This window comes from Selaginella moellendorffii, unplaced genomic scaffold (assembly GCF_000143415.4).
Source record: "Selaginella moellendorffii unplaced genomic scaffold, v1.0 SELMOscaffold_122, whole genome shotgun sequence".
In the NCBI taxonomy this organism is placed as follows: domain Eukaryota; kingdom Viridiplantae; phylum Streptophyta; class Lycopodiopsida; order Selaginellales; family Selaginellaceae; genus Selaginella; species Selaginella moellendorffii.
In genome coordinates this window covers 88,807-102,886 of record NW_003314383.1, presented here as the reverse complement: position 1 = coordinate 102,886, position 14,080 = coordinate 88,807, and the positions used below count along the sequence as shown (strand labels likewise).

Below are 14,080 nucleotides of genomic sequence, written 5' to 3'. Positions count from 1 at the left end.
TTGATCGATCGACACGGCCAGCCAACACGCGTGGAGAGCGCCGTTGGCTTTTGTACTGATTGGGAAAAACAAGTTTATATATCTTCTTTGGCCACGCGTCTAGCAACCTTGATAAGCAGAGCGGTGGAGTGGGATTAGCACGACAGTGGCAAATGGCCGAGAGGAAGGGGACGAGCGAGGAGGAGGGGCGGCAGTCCTCAATCGGCACGGAGCCGCGGACACTGAATGCACAGGAGATGCAAAACGTCAAGGTGGTGTTTTGATTTTCTGGTTTAGTTTTTCCAAATGCGAGCGAGAGAGAGATGGCTGAAACAGGGGGCTGTGGAGGATGCATTCCAGTCGAGTGACACTCAAGAGAAAGCCATGGCTGCGCTCTCCTCGTCGCAGCCTCCGCCTACTGCCCCTCGCTCGGCGCTTGTAAGAATTCCGAGCAAGCGTGCATGCCGATTGTTATCTTTTGACGTTTCTCCGCTTTGGCAAAGCAGGAGGACAAGGGCGAGGTCAAGTGATCCGAGCCGTACTACGTGGGCCGGAGGGATTTAAGTATAACTTATCAGAGGGATGGATAGATGGATACATCGCAAACAAAGAAAAGAAAAAAAGGAAAATATAGGTGGCTTAGCCTAGATCAAATGTGTTTGTTTTGGCTTGGTCATTGCTGGGAGAGAGGGTGTGCGCGTCATGGATGTGTGAGTGAATAGAAGAGGAGTGAAGGAAGAGGGATGTCTTACTCTCGCTTCAAGAGGATCCCAAGATGATGCGCCTCTTGAGATGCTCCGCCCTTCATACTGGACAAACCGCGGCCAAGGGGCAACGAGGACAAGGAGACGAGCAGCAGCGGCGGCGCACCAAGCTGCAAAATGGGGCAGTCCATGTCGATCCTCAATCCCATCGACGAAATCTTCCTCCAGGTAAGTCATCCAGGCGCTTTGCAATGCAATCCATATATCTGTGCCTTGGGTTGTGTCGATCTCGTTTGTCCGGCTGTGCGTGACAAACGCCAGCCCAGGAGCAGGACCCGGCAGCCCAGCAGCAGCGGGGGTTTGTCGTCTCTGCGCTCGCGCTTGCGTTCCCTCCTCTCGTCAATGTTTAAGGTATTCCTCCTCTGTTTCTTTCTCCTCGTCGCCCCTCACGCAACATAAGAATGCGAGCGCCTGCATGTTGTTCCCCTTGCCCATCCATCGCCCTCGCTCTTGGAGCCGTAATCTGTTTTGCATTCCCCGCAGGATGGACGCAGGAATGCGCTGACTGATGACGACCACCGTCGCACTCCTGCGCCAGACAATAATGACTACGGTAGAACTCCGTGTGGCCTGCGTTCGCACTCTAATGTCCACACTGCAGAAAGATTTGGCCCGTTTGGATCGAGCTACGAGGAGGAGCTTGCGAGAGCCGTGCAAGAGAGCATGGACTTGGACAGCCAAAGCAGAAGCAGGAGTGCTCCCAGCCCGAGCAAACAAAGGTTGGCAGCCCATCCAGTTTATGTGTGTAGTCTTCAACTCCCTTGATGCACAGATATATATGTGCTGGGTGCAACCAGGAGATCGGACCGGGGCGCTTCCTCAGTTGTCTCGGTTCTGTGTGGCATCCACAGTGCTTCCGCTGCAAAGCATGCGGAGATCCCATATCGGGTTCACAGGTTTCTCGACTTTGATGACCCTCCACCCACGCTCCTCGTGTGTTTCTTGCAGTTTGCCTTGTCCGGGAGTGACCGCTACCACAAGGAGTGTTACAGGGATTTGTATCATCCCAAGTGTGAAGTCTGCCACCAGTTTGTATGTTTTGTTGAGCTTTATATGCGGATGGTATTTACTTCCAGTCATTCAGATTCCACCGAATTCCTCTGGCCTGATAGAGTACCGCGCACATCCTTTCTGGGGACAAAAGTATTGCCCCTTGCATGAAAAGGACTCCACCCCTCGATGTTGCAGTTGTGAGCGAGTGGAGGTAAGGCCCGTTTTTACTGCCTTGTCGACTGCTTGACGGCCGGGGTGACATACATGCAGGCCCGAGACGCACGGTTTGTGAGCCTGGACGATGGACGGAAGCTGTGCCTAGAATGCTTAGATTCGGCAGTCATGGATACGCACGAGTGCCAGCATCTCTACCACGAAATTCTGGATTTCTACGAAGGAATGAACATGAAGATCTCGCAGTCGATACCGATGCTTCTGGTGGAGCGACAAGCACTCAACGAAGCTCGTGAGCACGAACGAGACGTAAGTTTTTGTATGCTCGTCCTGTGTATATAGGCAGGCATTCATTCTGTTGCTTGCGCACAGGGCTACCACCACTTGCCAGAAACAAGGGGCCTCTGCCTGTCGGAGGAGCAGACTGTTAGCACTGTAAGTAAGTCCGAAACCTCCAACCTCTGGAAAGTTTCTGATGGTGCAGCGCTTCAGGTGTACAGAAAGCCAAAGGCTTCACGTAGCAATCCAGTGGGCAGTATGCGCAAGGAATCACTCAGGCTCCGACGCCAGTGCGAAGTCACCGCTATCCTTGTTCTGTACGGCCTTCCACGGTGAGGGGAAACATTTCAGTTCTCGCCACGAAAGACTCTGATCATGTTTGCAGTCTGCTCACTGGCTCCATCCTGGCTCACGAGCTCATGCATGCCTGGCTCCGGCTCAACGGTGAGCTCCCTGAACTTGTGTTGCTAGAACTTGGCTCGACACATATTTGCTTCTCTCTGTTGAAGGCTATCCGCACCAGTTGAATCCAGCGGTGGAGGAGGGCATTTGTCAAGTGATGGCACACACTTGGCTCGAGTCGCAGATCGGCAGTAGCGGCGGCAGCAGCAGCAGCTCGTCAGGTGGCAAGCAGAAGCCAAAGTCGATCAACAACGATCGTTTCCAGGAATTCTTTCTCCACCAGATTGCCATGGACTCGTCACCGGCATATGGCGATGGGTTCAGAGCAGGGCATCAGTCGGTGGTGCAGTTTGGCCTGTCGAGAACGCTCGAGCACATAAAGCTGACGGGCAGTTTTCCTGTGTGAAGAAAACACCAAACAAAACTCTTTTCTTCATATATTCAGAAGGAGAAGCGACTCGGGTTTGCGTTTCTTGATTGTTTGATCCAGACATGGAGCGCCCTGTGCTGCTGCTGCTGCTGCTGCTACTGGTGTTCGTGGCGGCGGGCGCTTGCGCTGCCGCTGGTGACGACGCCGTGGAAGGGCCGCACCTCTTGTACCTCAGCGACAGGAATTTCGAGCACGACACACAAGCAGCAACCGGGCAGACGACTGGATCGTGGTAAGAAAATGCACAGGGAAGCAACCCTTTGGCAGTGTGGGCGTGCTTGTGCAGGCTGGTGCTCTTCACTGATCCGGATTTCGAGGAGGGCAAAGATGCCGAGCTCGCTCTTCGCAAGCTTCTCGAAGAGACGAGGGACGGGCACCCCCTCTTTGCCAAGGTAAGTTGAACTTCGTTGGTTTCGTGAGACGAGTCGCGTCCTCTCCCAAAGGTGGATGTAGCCAAGAGTCCCAAGACACGCAAGCGCTTTTCCATCACGAACCCGCCACAGCTCAAGCTGTTCCACGACAGGCGCATGTTTGACTACTCGGGCGACTGGACCGCCGAAACCATCTCGGAGTTTGTCAAGGTTTGTGGTAGTTTTCGTTTCTCCTTGGAAACCGTTTGCGTTGCTGCTGCTTGCAGCAAGGATGGAAGGAAACGAGAGCGGAGGAGGTGCCGCCGGAAGCTGCGCTCGGAGGCGATCTCATGGAAGCGTTCCAGCACAAATACTCCCAGGCGTTGCAGGTGTGCCCCTGTGGTTATGCTTGCATTTCTTTGACGGGCTTGTCATCCAGTTCTTGGGGAGCCATCCCATGGCGCTTGCCGTGGCTGGAACCATGGTTGCAGTGGCGGGCTACTCAATCACCAGCGGCATTCTGGGGGGCAATGGCAAAGCGAGGCGGAGGAGTGGCAAGAAGTCAGCTAGAGGCAGGAAGAAAGATTAAGACGTAAAAATGCTATAGATTTAATCCACTAAATTAGGAAATTAGGGCAGCTCCTCCCTTAAACCCTAGTTCTTGCCATGGGGGACGAGAGCAGCAGCAAGCGGCGGAAAGTGGCCTTCTCTAGCGCCGCAGGTGTGTTTTCCTCACTCGCCACGGTCGGGAGTCACTTGTCCCCTTGCAGATCGAAATGCGGAGTTTTGCCTGGCCAAAGACGCCATCAAACTACACCTCGGTATAAATGCCGTTTCCTTTCTCGCTTCGTCTTCTCATTGCCGCTTGTCCTCCTCACAGTCAGCTCCATCGATGACTTCCAAGACAGCAATCTAGGCTTCTGCCCCACATTTCTGGAAGAGCACTTCGGCGAGAGCGGCAAAATCTACGGCTACAAAGGACTCAAGGTTTGGCCAGGATCACCACAAATACGGGAATAATCTCTTTCTCTCAGGTCGATATCTGGTTGCACAGCTCCTCCTTCCATGCCTATGCGGATATCAAGTACGACTCGATCGTTCCTGTAAGTTGTAGAAGGTCTTCTTTGTGGAGCTCAAAGAATCTAACCAAGTAGTGTCTCCAGGTTCCCAAGTCTCGCGAGAAATTGGAAGATGTCTTGAAGGTTTATTTTCGAGTTGTAAGGTTTCGTCTTTCACATTGTGGGGCCTGCAGGACGTTTTTGGCGATGGCTTAGTCGAGAACCGAGATATATTTTCCAAGCAACTTTCCTCATTCAGCTCGCAGTTCAGGTTTGTGGAACACCAGGGGTTTGCTGCTCTTATCATTCACTACACAGTGATCTCTTATCGAAATATGCGGAACACATAGCCTCGTGGCAAGCACCGGCCGATAGTTTCACTCGAAACCAGGTTGGTGCATCCTAAACCACTGCTTTTGCAATCACGGGAGCTTTCAGGTTTTCCGCCTCGAGCTAGCGAGCTCGGAGTCACGAGTCTGGCATCAAAGGCTGAATCCACTTGTACTATGGTTTGTGGAAGGTTTGTGAGGTCGTATTCTCAGGTAGAGAGGATTGATGAGACTGAGCGACAGGTGCAAGCTGCATCGAAGTGGATGACCCACGCTGGGAAGTTTATGTGGCTGTTGAAACGACAAGGGACGTACACAAGGTGACCGGCTTCTGTAACGTTTACCGTTTCTTTCACTACCCAGACAGTTCGAGGCTCCGCATCAGTCAAGTAAGTTTGGAGCGTTCTCTGACGCATCTTTTCAACCCCGCTCTCCTTTTCCAGATATTGGTGCTCCCACCTTACCAGAACAAACAGCACGGCTACCATCTGGTGAATGCCGTCAACGACATCGCCATGCGCAGGAACTCCTTCGACGTGACAATGGAGGATCCATCCGATAAGCTGCAGCTCCTGCGTGATTGCATGGACGTGATGCGGCTGCTGGACTCCACGCCTGTGCTATCCCAGGTGAGACTTGCTGTCCAACGGATAAAGGAAGGCAAAACGGGGTCGGAGGAGCTCCTGCCCCCCTCCAACCTGGCTTGTGTGGTGCGGCGGGAGTTGAAGATCAGCAAAGTTCAGTTCAAGAGATGCTGGGAAGTGATGATCCTTGTGCATCTGGATCCCGGCGACGAGAAGGCATTTACGGAGCTCCTGTCGAAGCGGCTGTCCGCAGAGCTCTTCGAGAGCAAGGAAAGCCAGCAGCCAAAGCTCAAGCACGTTGTTGACACTGAGAACAAGTACGACAGCAGCAAGACGTTCGTGATGATGAAGTTCAGGCAAAGGGATGGGGGTGACGAAGCGCAGGATGGGGAAGTGGATGCGTCTCAGAGGGAGGAAGCGTTGAAGGAATTGGTGAAAGAAAAGAAGAGTCACATTTTGTCAGCGGTGAAGAAGGTGGCAAGCTTGTGCAGCCTACGTGGAACTCCTGTACACTTCAACCCGCGGGTGTGGATTGAGCAGAGCTAGAAATTGGAAACCACCTTATCTTCATCGTCTTGCGATCCACTCGTAGCAGTCGGGGTAGAGGGCCTCGAGGCTGGTGTTGGCTTCGTTGTGATCCTCCGAGTAGGACGCCAGGTTGACATAGCCGGAGGAGCTAGCGTCGGCTGTGGCACCGCATTTGTGCTCCCACACCGCCCTGCAGTAGATGCAAGTGACCTTGGAATAGGACGAGGACTTGCTGCGGCTCCAGCGGTCAAAGCAGTCCTTGTGAACGTTGTTCCCGCATGACTTGCAAAAGACAAGCTCTTCGGCGGGGGTACCATCTGCGCTTGCCATGGCCTCGTAGCATATGGGGCAGTCCCCTTCAATGCTCCTCTGGATGCTCTTGGCCTCCGTCTGTCCATCCTCGTCCTTGTCCTTGCCGTGGATCTGTTTGAAGCGCTGGCGCACCCGCTGGCTGGCTAGCACCGCCTCCTCGCCGTTGGACGCGCACATCTGCAGCAGCTCCTTGACCTCCGAGGAGAGGAGCGCCTTCTGCCACAAGCGGTGGTCGGTGCGCGGGAGCTTGACAACTCGTAGCAGCACAAACAGGATGTGCTTGCAAGTGTAGCAGCGGCCAAAGTCTGGGCAGTCGCAGCTTGGATTCTTGTCCAGCGTCACATTGTACACATTCCCGGTGGCACCCAGGATGACGAAACTGCCGCGGCTGCAGTCGGTCTCGATGTCCTTGTCGATGAGATACAAGCGGTGCTCTACCGCCCGGTCCATCCGCTCCTGTACCTGCTTTGAGGGTATGCTCACGAACCGCGCCGCCCGCTTCTCCGCCGCCGCCTCCTCCGCATCCTCGTCCTCGTCCTCGTCCTCCTTCTTCCTCTTCCTCGCTGACCTCATCGCGCGCCCTAAAACGTACGTTAGGGCAAGGTTTTTTTCCCGCGGCGAAGGTGAGAAACTGTCGCAGGCTTCACGCGCCACCTCACTCTCTCTCTCTCTCTCACGCTCGCAACCCAATCCCCTGGAATGCATTCACATGTAGAGCGCCATGGCTGCTGCTGCTGACCCGCTGCCGCCGCCCCCTGCCGCTGAAGAGGAGGAGGGGGAGGAGCAGCAGGAAGAGGGCGCTCCTTACAGTCCAGCCCTGACCGTGGAGTCGGACATCGACTACGCCGCGGCCGATGTTCAAGAGATTGCGGCGCTGTCGCCGCCCCCGTCGCCTGAGCCACCCGATGACTCCACTACCATCGCGTTCAGCATGCCCACGCCGGCGGTGCTGGTGCCCGTGGAGGACAGGCCCAGGAAGAAGAGCCTCGAGGAGAGTGGCGAAGAGTTGCTTGCCCCGCCCTGGAGCCGCAGCCGCAGCATCAACAGGGCAAGCTCCAGGCAACCCACAAGCCCAGGCCCGAGCGGGGTAACTTTCCTTCACATTGAATTGGCAATGGACACTGATGCATCCTCGCTTTGCAGCCTCGGCTTGAGAGTTATCCTTCTTTCCTCAACTCGAGGTGCGTACGCACACATGTCTTGTATCAACTGTGGCTTGAGCTACATTGCCTTTGCAGGCGATCGGTCAACATGAGCACTTGCTCCTCCCCAAACGTGTTTAGAACGCTCCAGAAAAGCCCGAGTAGGAGAGCGAATCTTGAGGAGACGTATCCGGCACTGGATCCCAAGGTTCCACTCTCAACATCCCCCTCGTATGTACAGTGGGGTGTCGGCGGTGGTGCACGGTACTGAAGTTGTGGTGCTCAGTGTAGGTTGTTGACACCATCAAGGAGCTGGACGAGCTCAGGAGGACATGCGAGAAGAAAGGCCACTATCTGGAAGCTAATGCTGCGGTCGCAAAGCTGCAAAAGCTTAAGGTTGTCCAGGGGTCCTCTTTTACCTTTACGATGAGCCAAGCCAACGCTTTGCTCGTTGCTCTAGATGGTCGAAGACGAGAAACGGCGGGCGACAATGCTTGACAGGCACCTGCGGGAACGGGAGATGGCCAAGAAGGCGTACGTGAGAGAGCTCGAAGAAAGGAACCGGGTACGTGGATAACTTACCGGAGGTTAACGTTGGAACCTTGCTCCCTTGCTCTCAGCTCTGGGACGACAAGCTTAAAAACTTCCACCGTGAGGTGATGGAACATGCTGGCCAGCTGAAGCGCCAACACACGGCTGCATTGCAAGCTTTGAGGACCAAACTGAATGCCAAGACGCCCTCCAAGCCCCAGTGGTCCGGCGAGCTCCTACGGCTGCGCAAGGTCCAGGTATCGTGGATTTGCCTCGAACCCAAGGCACGTCCATCTGAAGTACCAATATATCCGATGCAGGAATGCCTGGGTAAGCAAGGCAAGTACATCGACGCGCAGGAGCTGAAGCGGCAGGCCGACCAGATGGAGCAGGCAGAGCTGCAGGCGACGCTGCAATCGTTTCAGAACGAAGTAGGCGCCAAAGAGAACGCGTTGCGGTCCAAGCAGCACGTTGAGCTCGAGGTTTTGCTCCAGCGAGCAGCGCAAGCTCGGGACGATCTCCAGCGAAACAGAGAGCAGGACCTGGAGCGATGCCACCAGGTGCGTGCGTGCTCCGGCGACGCTGATGATGATAGTGCTGATGACGATGGGTGCAGAGGCATAAGAACGTGGTGCGGGAGCTCAAGGTGATCCACTCGCAGGAGATTTTCCGGTTTGATCACTACTTGGGCAAGAAGGCTGGAGGCGACGAGAGGAGGCAAAGCGTGCGAAAGAGCGTGTCGGCCAGCAGCCACGGGCGACCGCAGCTGGGAGGCGAGGAGGATACGTCCACACACTATTACGCCTCGGACATATGATTTGTAGACTCGATCGCTAGGGCTCGCTTTGCTGGGCTTTTGTGGCGGATCCAAATGGCAACGACCGCCTGCTTCGTCATCGTGGGTCGCAACAACAGTCCCATCTACGAGACGGAGCTGGGAAATGCCCCCAAGGTACACAAGGCGCAAATGGCTGGGAAATGGAAGCGTGCTTGCTTGGGTATTGACAGAGGGACGAGGCGATGCACCAGCATCAGTTCGTGCTGCACGCGGCGCTGGACGTGGTGGAGGATGTGGCATGGACCGTCAACTCCATGTAAGTCCCCCCCCCCCCGCCATCGCACACATCTTGGTTGCTGATTGTTCATGAACACACACCATGAACGGGCCAGGTTCATGAAAGGAGTGGACAAATTCAACGAGCTCCTCGTCTCGGTCTACATGACTGCTGGCCATATCCTTTAGACAGCCTCGCCTTTGATGATATGCCCCTTGACTCTCCTCTCCCTCCGCACGCACGCGGCTCATGCTGCTGCACGACTCCCGCAGCGAGGACAGCATCAAAAGCTTCTTCCAGGAAGTGCACGAGCTCTACATCAAGGTGCCGCTTCCAACGCCTCTGTCGCCAAGTTTCTTTCCTCTTGTTTTTGGTTTGCGCAGATCCTTCTCAACCCGCTCTACGTGCCTGGATCCCGGATCACGTCCGCTCAGTTCGACACCAGGGTGCGAGCACTTGCGCGCAAGTACCTGCTGTGATCTCTCCATGTGTTGTGGACCGGGAATTTTAACTTGAGTGCTTCCTCCTGCCTCACTCTCTCTCTCTCTCTCTCTCTCTCTCGCTTCCTTCCTAGGGTTTAAGGTGAGGGAGCGCGATGGAGAACAAGCTGCGGGCGATGGTGAGGGACTGCTTGGACAAGCATCTTCATGCGTCTGCCATCTTCCTGGCTGACAAGCTGGTGACGGTGGGAGGCACGGAAGAGGATGTGCATTTGCACGCACAGGCACTCTTCCAGGGCAGACAGTTTAGAAGGGCGCTGCATCTGCTTCGCACTCACGGCCTCCTCCACCTCCACCCTCGCTACCGCTACCTCGCCGCAAAGTGTTTGGTCTCTTGTCTCACACTCGTTTGGCTCGCTGACTCTGGCACTCTCACCCGGCAGGAAGAGATCAAGGAATGGGACGAGTGCCTCTCGGTACTGGGCGACTACGAGGTTGACCAGCATGGAAACTACCCCATGAAGGACGACATTGATCCAGAGTCGGGCCACCAAGCAGGCATCAATGTTGGCCCCTCGTGTTGGTATACTAGCAACTCATGTCCTCGCTCGTTTTTTTTTTTCCCAGATCGCTGCCGCGCTGTGCCTGCTGCGAGGGCGCGCATGCGAAGCTCTGGAAAACAGGACCAGAGCTCTCTGCTGGTAACTTTTGCAATCAGCTCGCTGCTTGACAGTACTAATCTTACGTTCAGGTACAAGGCGTCCCTTAGAGTAGACCCATACTGTTACGAGGTAAGGCAGAATCGTGTTTTGGAACCAGGTGCTGACCAGCATGCTCTAGGCGTACGAGCACATCGTAGACAACCACATGCTCTCCAGCGAGAAAGGTTGCTTGCCACCCGGTTAGGATGCTTCTCACTTTCTGACGCATTTCCTCGTTTCAGAAGTAGCCTTCCTGTCGTCTCTCAAGTTCGATGCAGACGATCGCTGGCTCTCACTGCTTTATTCTTGTCAAGCCAAGAAATATGGGCAGATAAGTGCGCTCGAGTCCAAGCTTTCTGAACTGGAAAGGGAACCACAGAAACACAGCAACGTGGGCCTGTCGTTGAAGGATAACAACGACGTCTTGGCATGCAGAGCAGACTACCTCTATCATCGAGGAGAGTTTCAATTGTGCTACGACATTACAAAGACGTAAGCTCCCGCATTGTCAGTCTAATGTCATTTGGCGCTTTCATCTAGGCTGCTCGAAAAGGATCCTTACCATCTCAAGTGTATGCCGTTACATCTAGGTGCCGCACTAGAGCTTGGGCGCAAGAACGAGCTGTTTTTAAGAGCACACAATCTCGTCCAAGAGTATTCTCAAAGGTACTTACCACCTGTCAAAGTTTGTATGCCTCACTCAAAACTTTGCTGCAGGCCCATTGCTTGGTTCGCCGTGGGATGCTACTACTACTGCATCCGGCAATTTGATCACGCCCGTCGCTACTTCTGGTAGGCATCTCCTGATTGTAGGCATCTCCCAAGTGTTTTCTGACTGGCCACACCAGCAAGGCAACGACGTTGGACGGGGCATTTTATCCTGCATGGCTGGGTTTTGGCAATGCGTATGCAGCCCAGGACGAAAGTGACCAGGCTATGGCGGCATACAGAACCGCTGCGCGTCTCTTCTCCGGGTAAGGGGAGGTTGGAACTTGGCGCGCTCTGAATGTTTTATGCTGTTAATGCAGTTGCCACATGCCCGCTTTGTGCATCGGCATGGAGTATCTAAGAACAAACAACCTCAACCTTGCCGAGCAGGTTTGCATGATCATCGCCATCGTCCTTGTCAGCATTCTCGTTTGCGCAGTTCTTTATGCAGGCCAAAGGGATCTGTCCAACCGATCCTCTCGTGTACAACGAGCTCGGTGTCATGGCTTACCGCAACAGGGAGTAGGCATACTGTTTGATGCGGACTGGCGGGGGTTTTAAAAGTCTTGTTTGCCGCAGGTACGAAGAAGCAGCTCGGTGGCTACGCAAGGCCTTGGTTCTTGTCCAAGAGACGAGGAATAGCCTGACCTTGTGTTGGGAGCCTACTGTTGTCAACCTGGCGCATACCTTGCGTAAACTCAAGTAAGCGTGTGCTTCTTGGTCTCGTCGTGACGAGCTCTAGTGTGTGCCACCAGACTATATCCGGAGGCGATATCCATGTACGAGAAAGCCTTGGCTCTTTGCCCTCGTGGAGCTACGACATATGCAGCGCTGGGCTTCACCCATCACCTTCAGGTGCCTCTCTCTGTGCTCTTGACACCACGCCCCTTCTAACGCTTTGCCTCCTAACGTAGGGAAGCACTGGTATCGCCATCGACTTTTATCACAAGGTTTTCCTCGTGAGATGCTTGTTTGCCTGTTTTCTCACTTGTGCGCTGCAGGCGCTGGGCTTGAAACCCGATGATACTTTCACGGCAGAGATGCTCACTGCAGCCCTGACTGAAGAATGCCTACGGCCCAGCTTTGCCAAAGAGCTCACGGCCCTTCACTAAACAAACAGTGTAATCTCAAACATCTGTAACAGAAGGAACACATAGGGTTTTGTTGAGAAAAGATTCTACCCTACGGCGATGGCGATGGCGATGGCGATGATTGGTGTTCCTTTGCGAGTCCCTTGTGCACCTTGTCCTTCTACCGCTGGCTCGTCTAGTAAAGCTGTGGCTGCTGTTCCGGCCCGCCGAAGGCCGCGTCTCGCCTCCGTTAGAGCCTCCGCTGCTGTGGATACCTCCAAGGTCTGGAATAGCGGATTAGTCTCCACCTGACTCGGCCGGAAATGCAGGTATCTCCCCAGGCTGACAGAGTGCTCGTTCGATTGGAAGAGCTTCCCGAGGTATAAGCAAGAATTGTTTCCCCTCTCTAGAAATCTGACGGTCTTTTCTTCCTCTAGAAATCTGAAGGTGGAGTGCTTCTTCCTAAGAATGCAGTCAAGTTTGAGCGTTATCTCGTTGGGGAGGTAAGTGCACAGTGAGTGGTCTTTGATGCTCTTTGACGGTGGTGGTATATGTGCAGGTGATATCCGTAGGGAAGGATGCTGGATCTGTTGAGAGGGGCCAGAAGGTACTCAAGAATTATGTTTTGGTTCAAAGTTGACACTTTGTTTGGCAGGTGATGTTCTCTGATATAAATGCTTACGAGGTGGGAGCTTGGTTTGTGCCTGTGCCTCGACTAATGGTTGGAATTGCAGGTCAACTTTGGCACAAGCGAAAAGCATTGCTTTTGCAAAGTGGGGGACCTGCTTGCCACAATCAACTAGGCTAGGTGGGGGAGCCTTTTTTTGTGTGTAGTCGACGTATCCGATAAACCTTGAGCATAAACAAGTGGGTTCAGTTTGAGGAGGTAGCGACTCTGTTGTTCTTGTTGCTGAGCAGGGTGGCGTAGAGAAGTTGGTTCCATGTGTCTGGCACGCCGGGGAGGCACCAGTGGCTACAGTCGAGAGGGGGCTGTCCTGGGCTCCAGCGGCCAACGTGAGCATCGCTTCTGGAGTGGGACAATGTGGTGATGTTGAGGACTCCCACGCTCTTGTTCATGCCCTGGACAACTCGATGGAGGATCCGGTTCAGTGCGAGCTGCGGGATGCTGCTGGGGGCGGCGAGGCTGCTGGCATTTGGTTGCCTCTGGAAGGAGCATCGCTTCCTCGGCCAGCTGATGAGTCAAAGGCGTGTGTGTAAGCAAGTAAACACAGACCAACTAACATACGTACTCCCAGTGCGAAGGCTCGAGGCTCCGGAAGAGAACGCGAGTCTTGTTGGTGTCGACGAGGCTGTCTACCCAGCGAGCCCATGTGTTGAGTGCTGCTTGATAAGCAGCCTCCAGCTTCATCCCGAGGCGCAGGGTGTTCCCCACGTAAAAGTAGCAGCCCCTGCGCAGCGACCAACGTGAATCCTCGAGCAACACGGGTGGGGCAAGATACAAACACTTGGCGCGTCTTGGAAGGATTCCACCAATGACCAGAGTTGAAGACGAGCACGTCCGCGTCCGCCCAGCGTGTGCGCGACGCTTCCAGCTGGTCGAGGCGCAGGATGGAGCGCACTCTCCTGGGGGCGTGCTTGGGTGGCGGAGACTCTTGGACCAGGAACGGGGAGCGGTGGTACTCCACGGTCACCTTGTGCATGGCGAAGTGGAACGCCAGGTAGGGCTCACGCTTGGTGATCGTCCGGTTGTTCACCTCCCACACGGACGACTTGTCGGCGACGGCGGTGAGCAGCATGCAGACGAGAGATTCCCATTGCGTGCGGCCCATGGAGTCGCCTACGAACGCGATCCGGCGGCCTCGCAGCAGCTGGAGCATACGCGCCGCATGGAAGCTGCGCAGAGCAGACAAGGATTGATGAAGAAAGAGGTGGGGAAATGATCCGACAAGACCTGGGAATGTGGCATTGTGACGGCTTCCATCTCCACTTGGTGTAGCTGCTGTCGGGCCGCCCGTTGTCCTGGCACCTGAAGCCTTGCTCCACAAGAGGGCAGTCCGAGGCGCGGTAGAGAGGGTAGGAGCGGTCATACACCCAGCTGCCCGCGGAGATGTCGCATTGCGGCGGGGGCGCCACATCCAATGGCTGCTGCTGCTGCCACTCCTGGGTGTAGGAGAGCACGAGGGCACAGGCGAGGAGGGGGAGGAGGAGGAGGAGGGGGCGGAGGATCCCATGCTTGTTACTGGATCCCATCCCAAGCCCAACCTGGTGGTTACCTCAACCCTGGGGGTTT

The 14,080-nt window shown here is 55.0% G+C and overlaps 9 protein-coding genes across 15 annotated transcripts; 7 read left to right on the top strand and 2 right to left on the bottom strand.

The window, feature by feature from the left end:
• The first annotated feature begins 138 nt into the window (after positions 1-138).
• On the top strand, positions 139-3,062 carry LOC9632895 (protein DA1-related 1). Of its 3 annotated transcripts, XM_024665463.1 has the most exons (14): positions 141-251; positions 316-417; positions 486-911; positions 1,005-1,094; positions 1,227-1,296; positions 1,345-1,462; positions 1,516-1,639; positions 1,692-1,775; positions 1,828-1,947; positions 2,007-2,219; positions 2,283-2,345; positions 2,403-2,521; positions 2,575-2,633; positions 2,699-3,062. In XM_024665463.1, exons 3-14 carry the CDS (start codon positions 861-863, stop codon positions 2,995-2,997), a joined length of 1,410 nt encoding a protein of 469 aa, XP_024521231.1. In that variant the 5' UTR covers positions 141-251; positions 316-417; positions 486-860; the 3' UTR covers positions 2,998-3,062. The 3 variants fall into 3 exon arrangements, with proteins under 3 accessions (XP_024521230.1, XP_024521232.1, XP_024521231.1); XM_024665462.1 differs by having other exon boundaries at positions 139-251; positions 2,283-2,521; XM_024665464.1 differs by lacking the exon at positions 1,005-1,094 and having other exon boundaries at positions 140-251; positions 2,283-2,521.
• Positions 3,063-3,065: 3 nt separating this feature from the next.
• Positions 3,066-4,009, top strand: LOC112342885 (thioredoxin domain-containing protein-like). Its single transcript, XM_024665474.1, has 5 exons — positions 3,066-3,253; positions 3,308-3,413; positions 3,465-3,602; positions 3,659-3,760; positions 3,811-4,009. Exons 1-5 carry the CDS (start codon positions 3,084-3,086, stop codon positions 3,958-3,960), a joined length of 666 nt encoding a protein of 221 aa, XP_024521242.1. The 5' UTR covers positions 3,066-3,083; the 3' UTR covers positions 3,961-4,009.
• On the top strand, positions 4,006-5,917 carry LOC9632407 (histone acetyltransferase type B catalytic subunit). 2 transcript variants are annotated; one of them, XM_024665467.1, is made up of 10 exons: positions 4,006-4,092; positions 4,142-4,192; positions 4,252-4,358; positions 4,406-4,474; positions 4,535-4,573; positions 4,624-4,700; positions 4,748-4,820; positions 4,868-4,949; positions 5,002-5,147; positions 5,202-5,917. In XM_024665467.1, exons 1-10 carry the CDS (start codon positions 4,038-4,040, stop codon positions 5,886-5,888), a joined length of 1,386 nt encoding a protein of 461 aa, XP_024521235.1. In that variant the 5' UTR covers positions 4,006-4,037; the 3' UTR covers positions 5,889-5,917. The 2 variants fall into 2 exon arrangements, with proteins under 2 accessions (XP_024521235.1, XP_002991678.2); XM_002991632.2 differs by having other exon boundaries at positions 5,002-5,917.
• LOC9632894 (mitogen-activated protein kinase kinase kinase 1) lies at positions 5,776-6,878 on the bottom strand. The gene has a single exon (XM_024665476.1). It carries the CDS (start codon positions 6,753-6,755, stop codon positions 5,910-5,912), a length of 846 nt encoding a protein of 281 aa, XP_024521244.1. The 5' UTR covers positions 6,756-6,878; the 3' UTR covers positions 5,776-5,909.
• A 4-nt stretch (positions 6,879-6,882) lies between these two features.
• On the top strand, positions 6,883-8,685 carry LOC112342884. 2 transcript variants are annotated; one of them, XM_024665466.1, is made up of 7 exons: positions 6,883-7,269; positions 7,326-7,363; positions 7,421-7,532; positions 7,616-7,720; positions 7,785-7,889; positions 7,945-8,415; positions 8,472-8,685. In XM_024665466.1, the coding sequence occupies exons 1-7, from the start codon at positions 6,904-6,906 to the stop codon at positions 8,670-8,672; spliced, it is 1,398 nt and encodes a 465-aa protein (XP_024521234.1). In that variant the 5' UTR covers positions 6,883-6,903; the 3' UTR covers positions 8,673-8,685. The 2 variants fall into 2 exon arrangements, with proteins under 2 accessions (XP_024521234.1, XP_024521233.1); XM_024665465.1 differs by having other exon boundaries at positions 7,326-7,532.
• On the top strand, positions 8,668-9,441 carry LOC112342886 (trafficking protein particle complex subunit 2-like). Its single transcript, XM_024665475.1, has 5 exons — positions 8,668-8,807; positions 8,864-8,949; positions 9,026-9,087; positions 9,149-9,234; positions 9,294-9,441. The coding sequence occupies exons 1-5, from the start codon at positions 8,727-8,729 to the stop codon at positions 9,387-9,389; spliced, it is 411 nt and encodes a 136-aa protein (XP_024521243.1). The 5' UTR covers positions 8,668-8,726; the 3' UTR covers positions 9,390-9,441.
• LOC9632893 (anaphase-promoting complex subunit 6) lies at positions 9,420-11,925 on the top strand. 3 transcript variants are annotated; one of them, XM_002991631.2, is made up of 15 exons: positions 9,420-9,739; positions 9,794-9,916; positions 9,978-10,051; positions 10,102-10,141; positions 10,191-10,236; positions 10,294-10,543; positions 10,592-10,717; positions 10,769-10,843; positions 10,900-11,025; positions 11,080-11,149; positions 11,199-11,281; positions 11,339-11,461; positions 11,515-11,614; positions 11,674-11,709; positions 11,761-11,925. In XM_002991631.2, the coding sequence occupies exons 1-15, from the start codon at positions 9,506-9,508 to the stop codon at positions 11,869-11,871; spliced, it is 1,617 nt and encodes a 538-aa protein (XP_002991677.1). In that variant the 5' UTR covers positions 9,420-9,505; the 3' UTR covers positions 11,872-11,925. The 3 variants fall into 3 exon arrangements, with proteins under 3 accessions (XP_002991677.1, XP_024521227.1, XP_024521228.1); XM_024665460.1 differs by having other exon boundaries at positions 9,619-9,732; XM_024665459.1 differs by having other exon boundaries at positions 10,592-10,843.
• On the top strand, positions 11,916-12,714 carry LOC9632406 (10 kDa chaperonin 1, chloroplastic). Its single transcript, XM_002991630.2, has 6 exons — positions 11,916-12,111; positions 12,159-12,209; positions 12,267-12,332; positions 12,389-12,436; positions 12,485-12,514; positions 12,564-12,714. The coding sequence occupies exons 1-6, from the start codon at positions 11,950-11,952 to the stop codon at positions 12,630-12,632; spliced, it is 426 nt and encodes a 141-aa protein (XP_002991676.2). The 5' UTR covers positions 11,916-11,949; the 3' UTR covers positions 12,633-12,714.
• LOC9632892 (protein trichome berefringence-like 7) lies at positions 12,541-14,059 on the bottom strand. The gene is made up of 4 exons (XM_024665471.1): positions 13,742-14,059; positions 13,294-13,683; positions 13,080-13,238; positions 12,541-13,021 (listed from the first exon to the last, which is right to left on the bottom strand). The coding sequence occupies exons 1-4, from the start codon at positions 14,038-14,040 to the stop codon at positions 12,703-12,705; spliced, it is 1,167 nt and encodes a 388-aa protein (XP_024521239.1). The 5' UTR covers positions 14,041-14,059; the 3' UTR covers positions 12,541-12,702.
• Between the last annotated feature and the right edge of the window lie 21 nt (positions 14,060-14,080).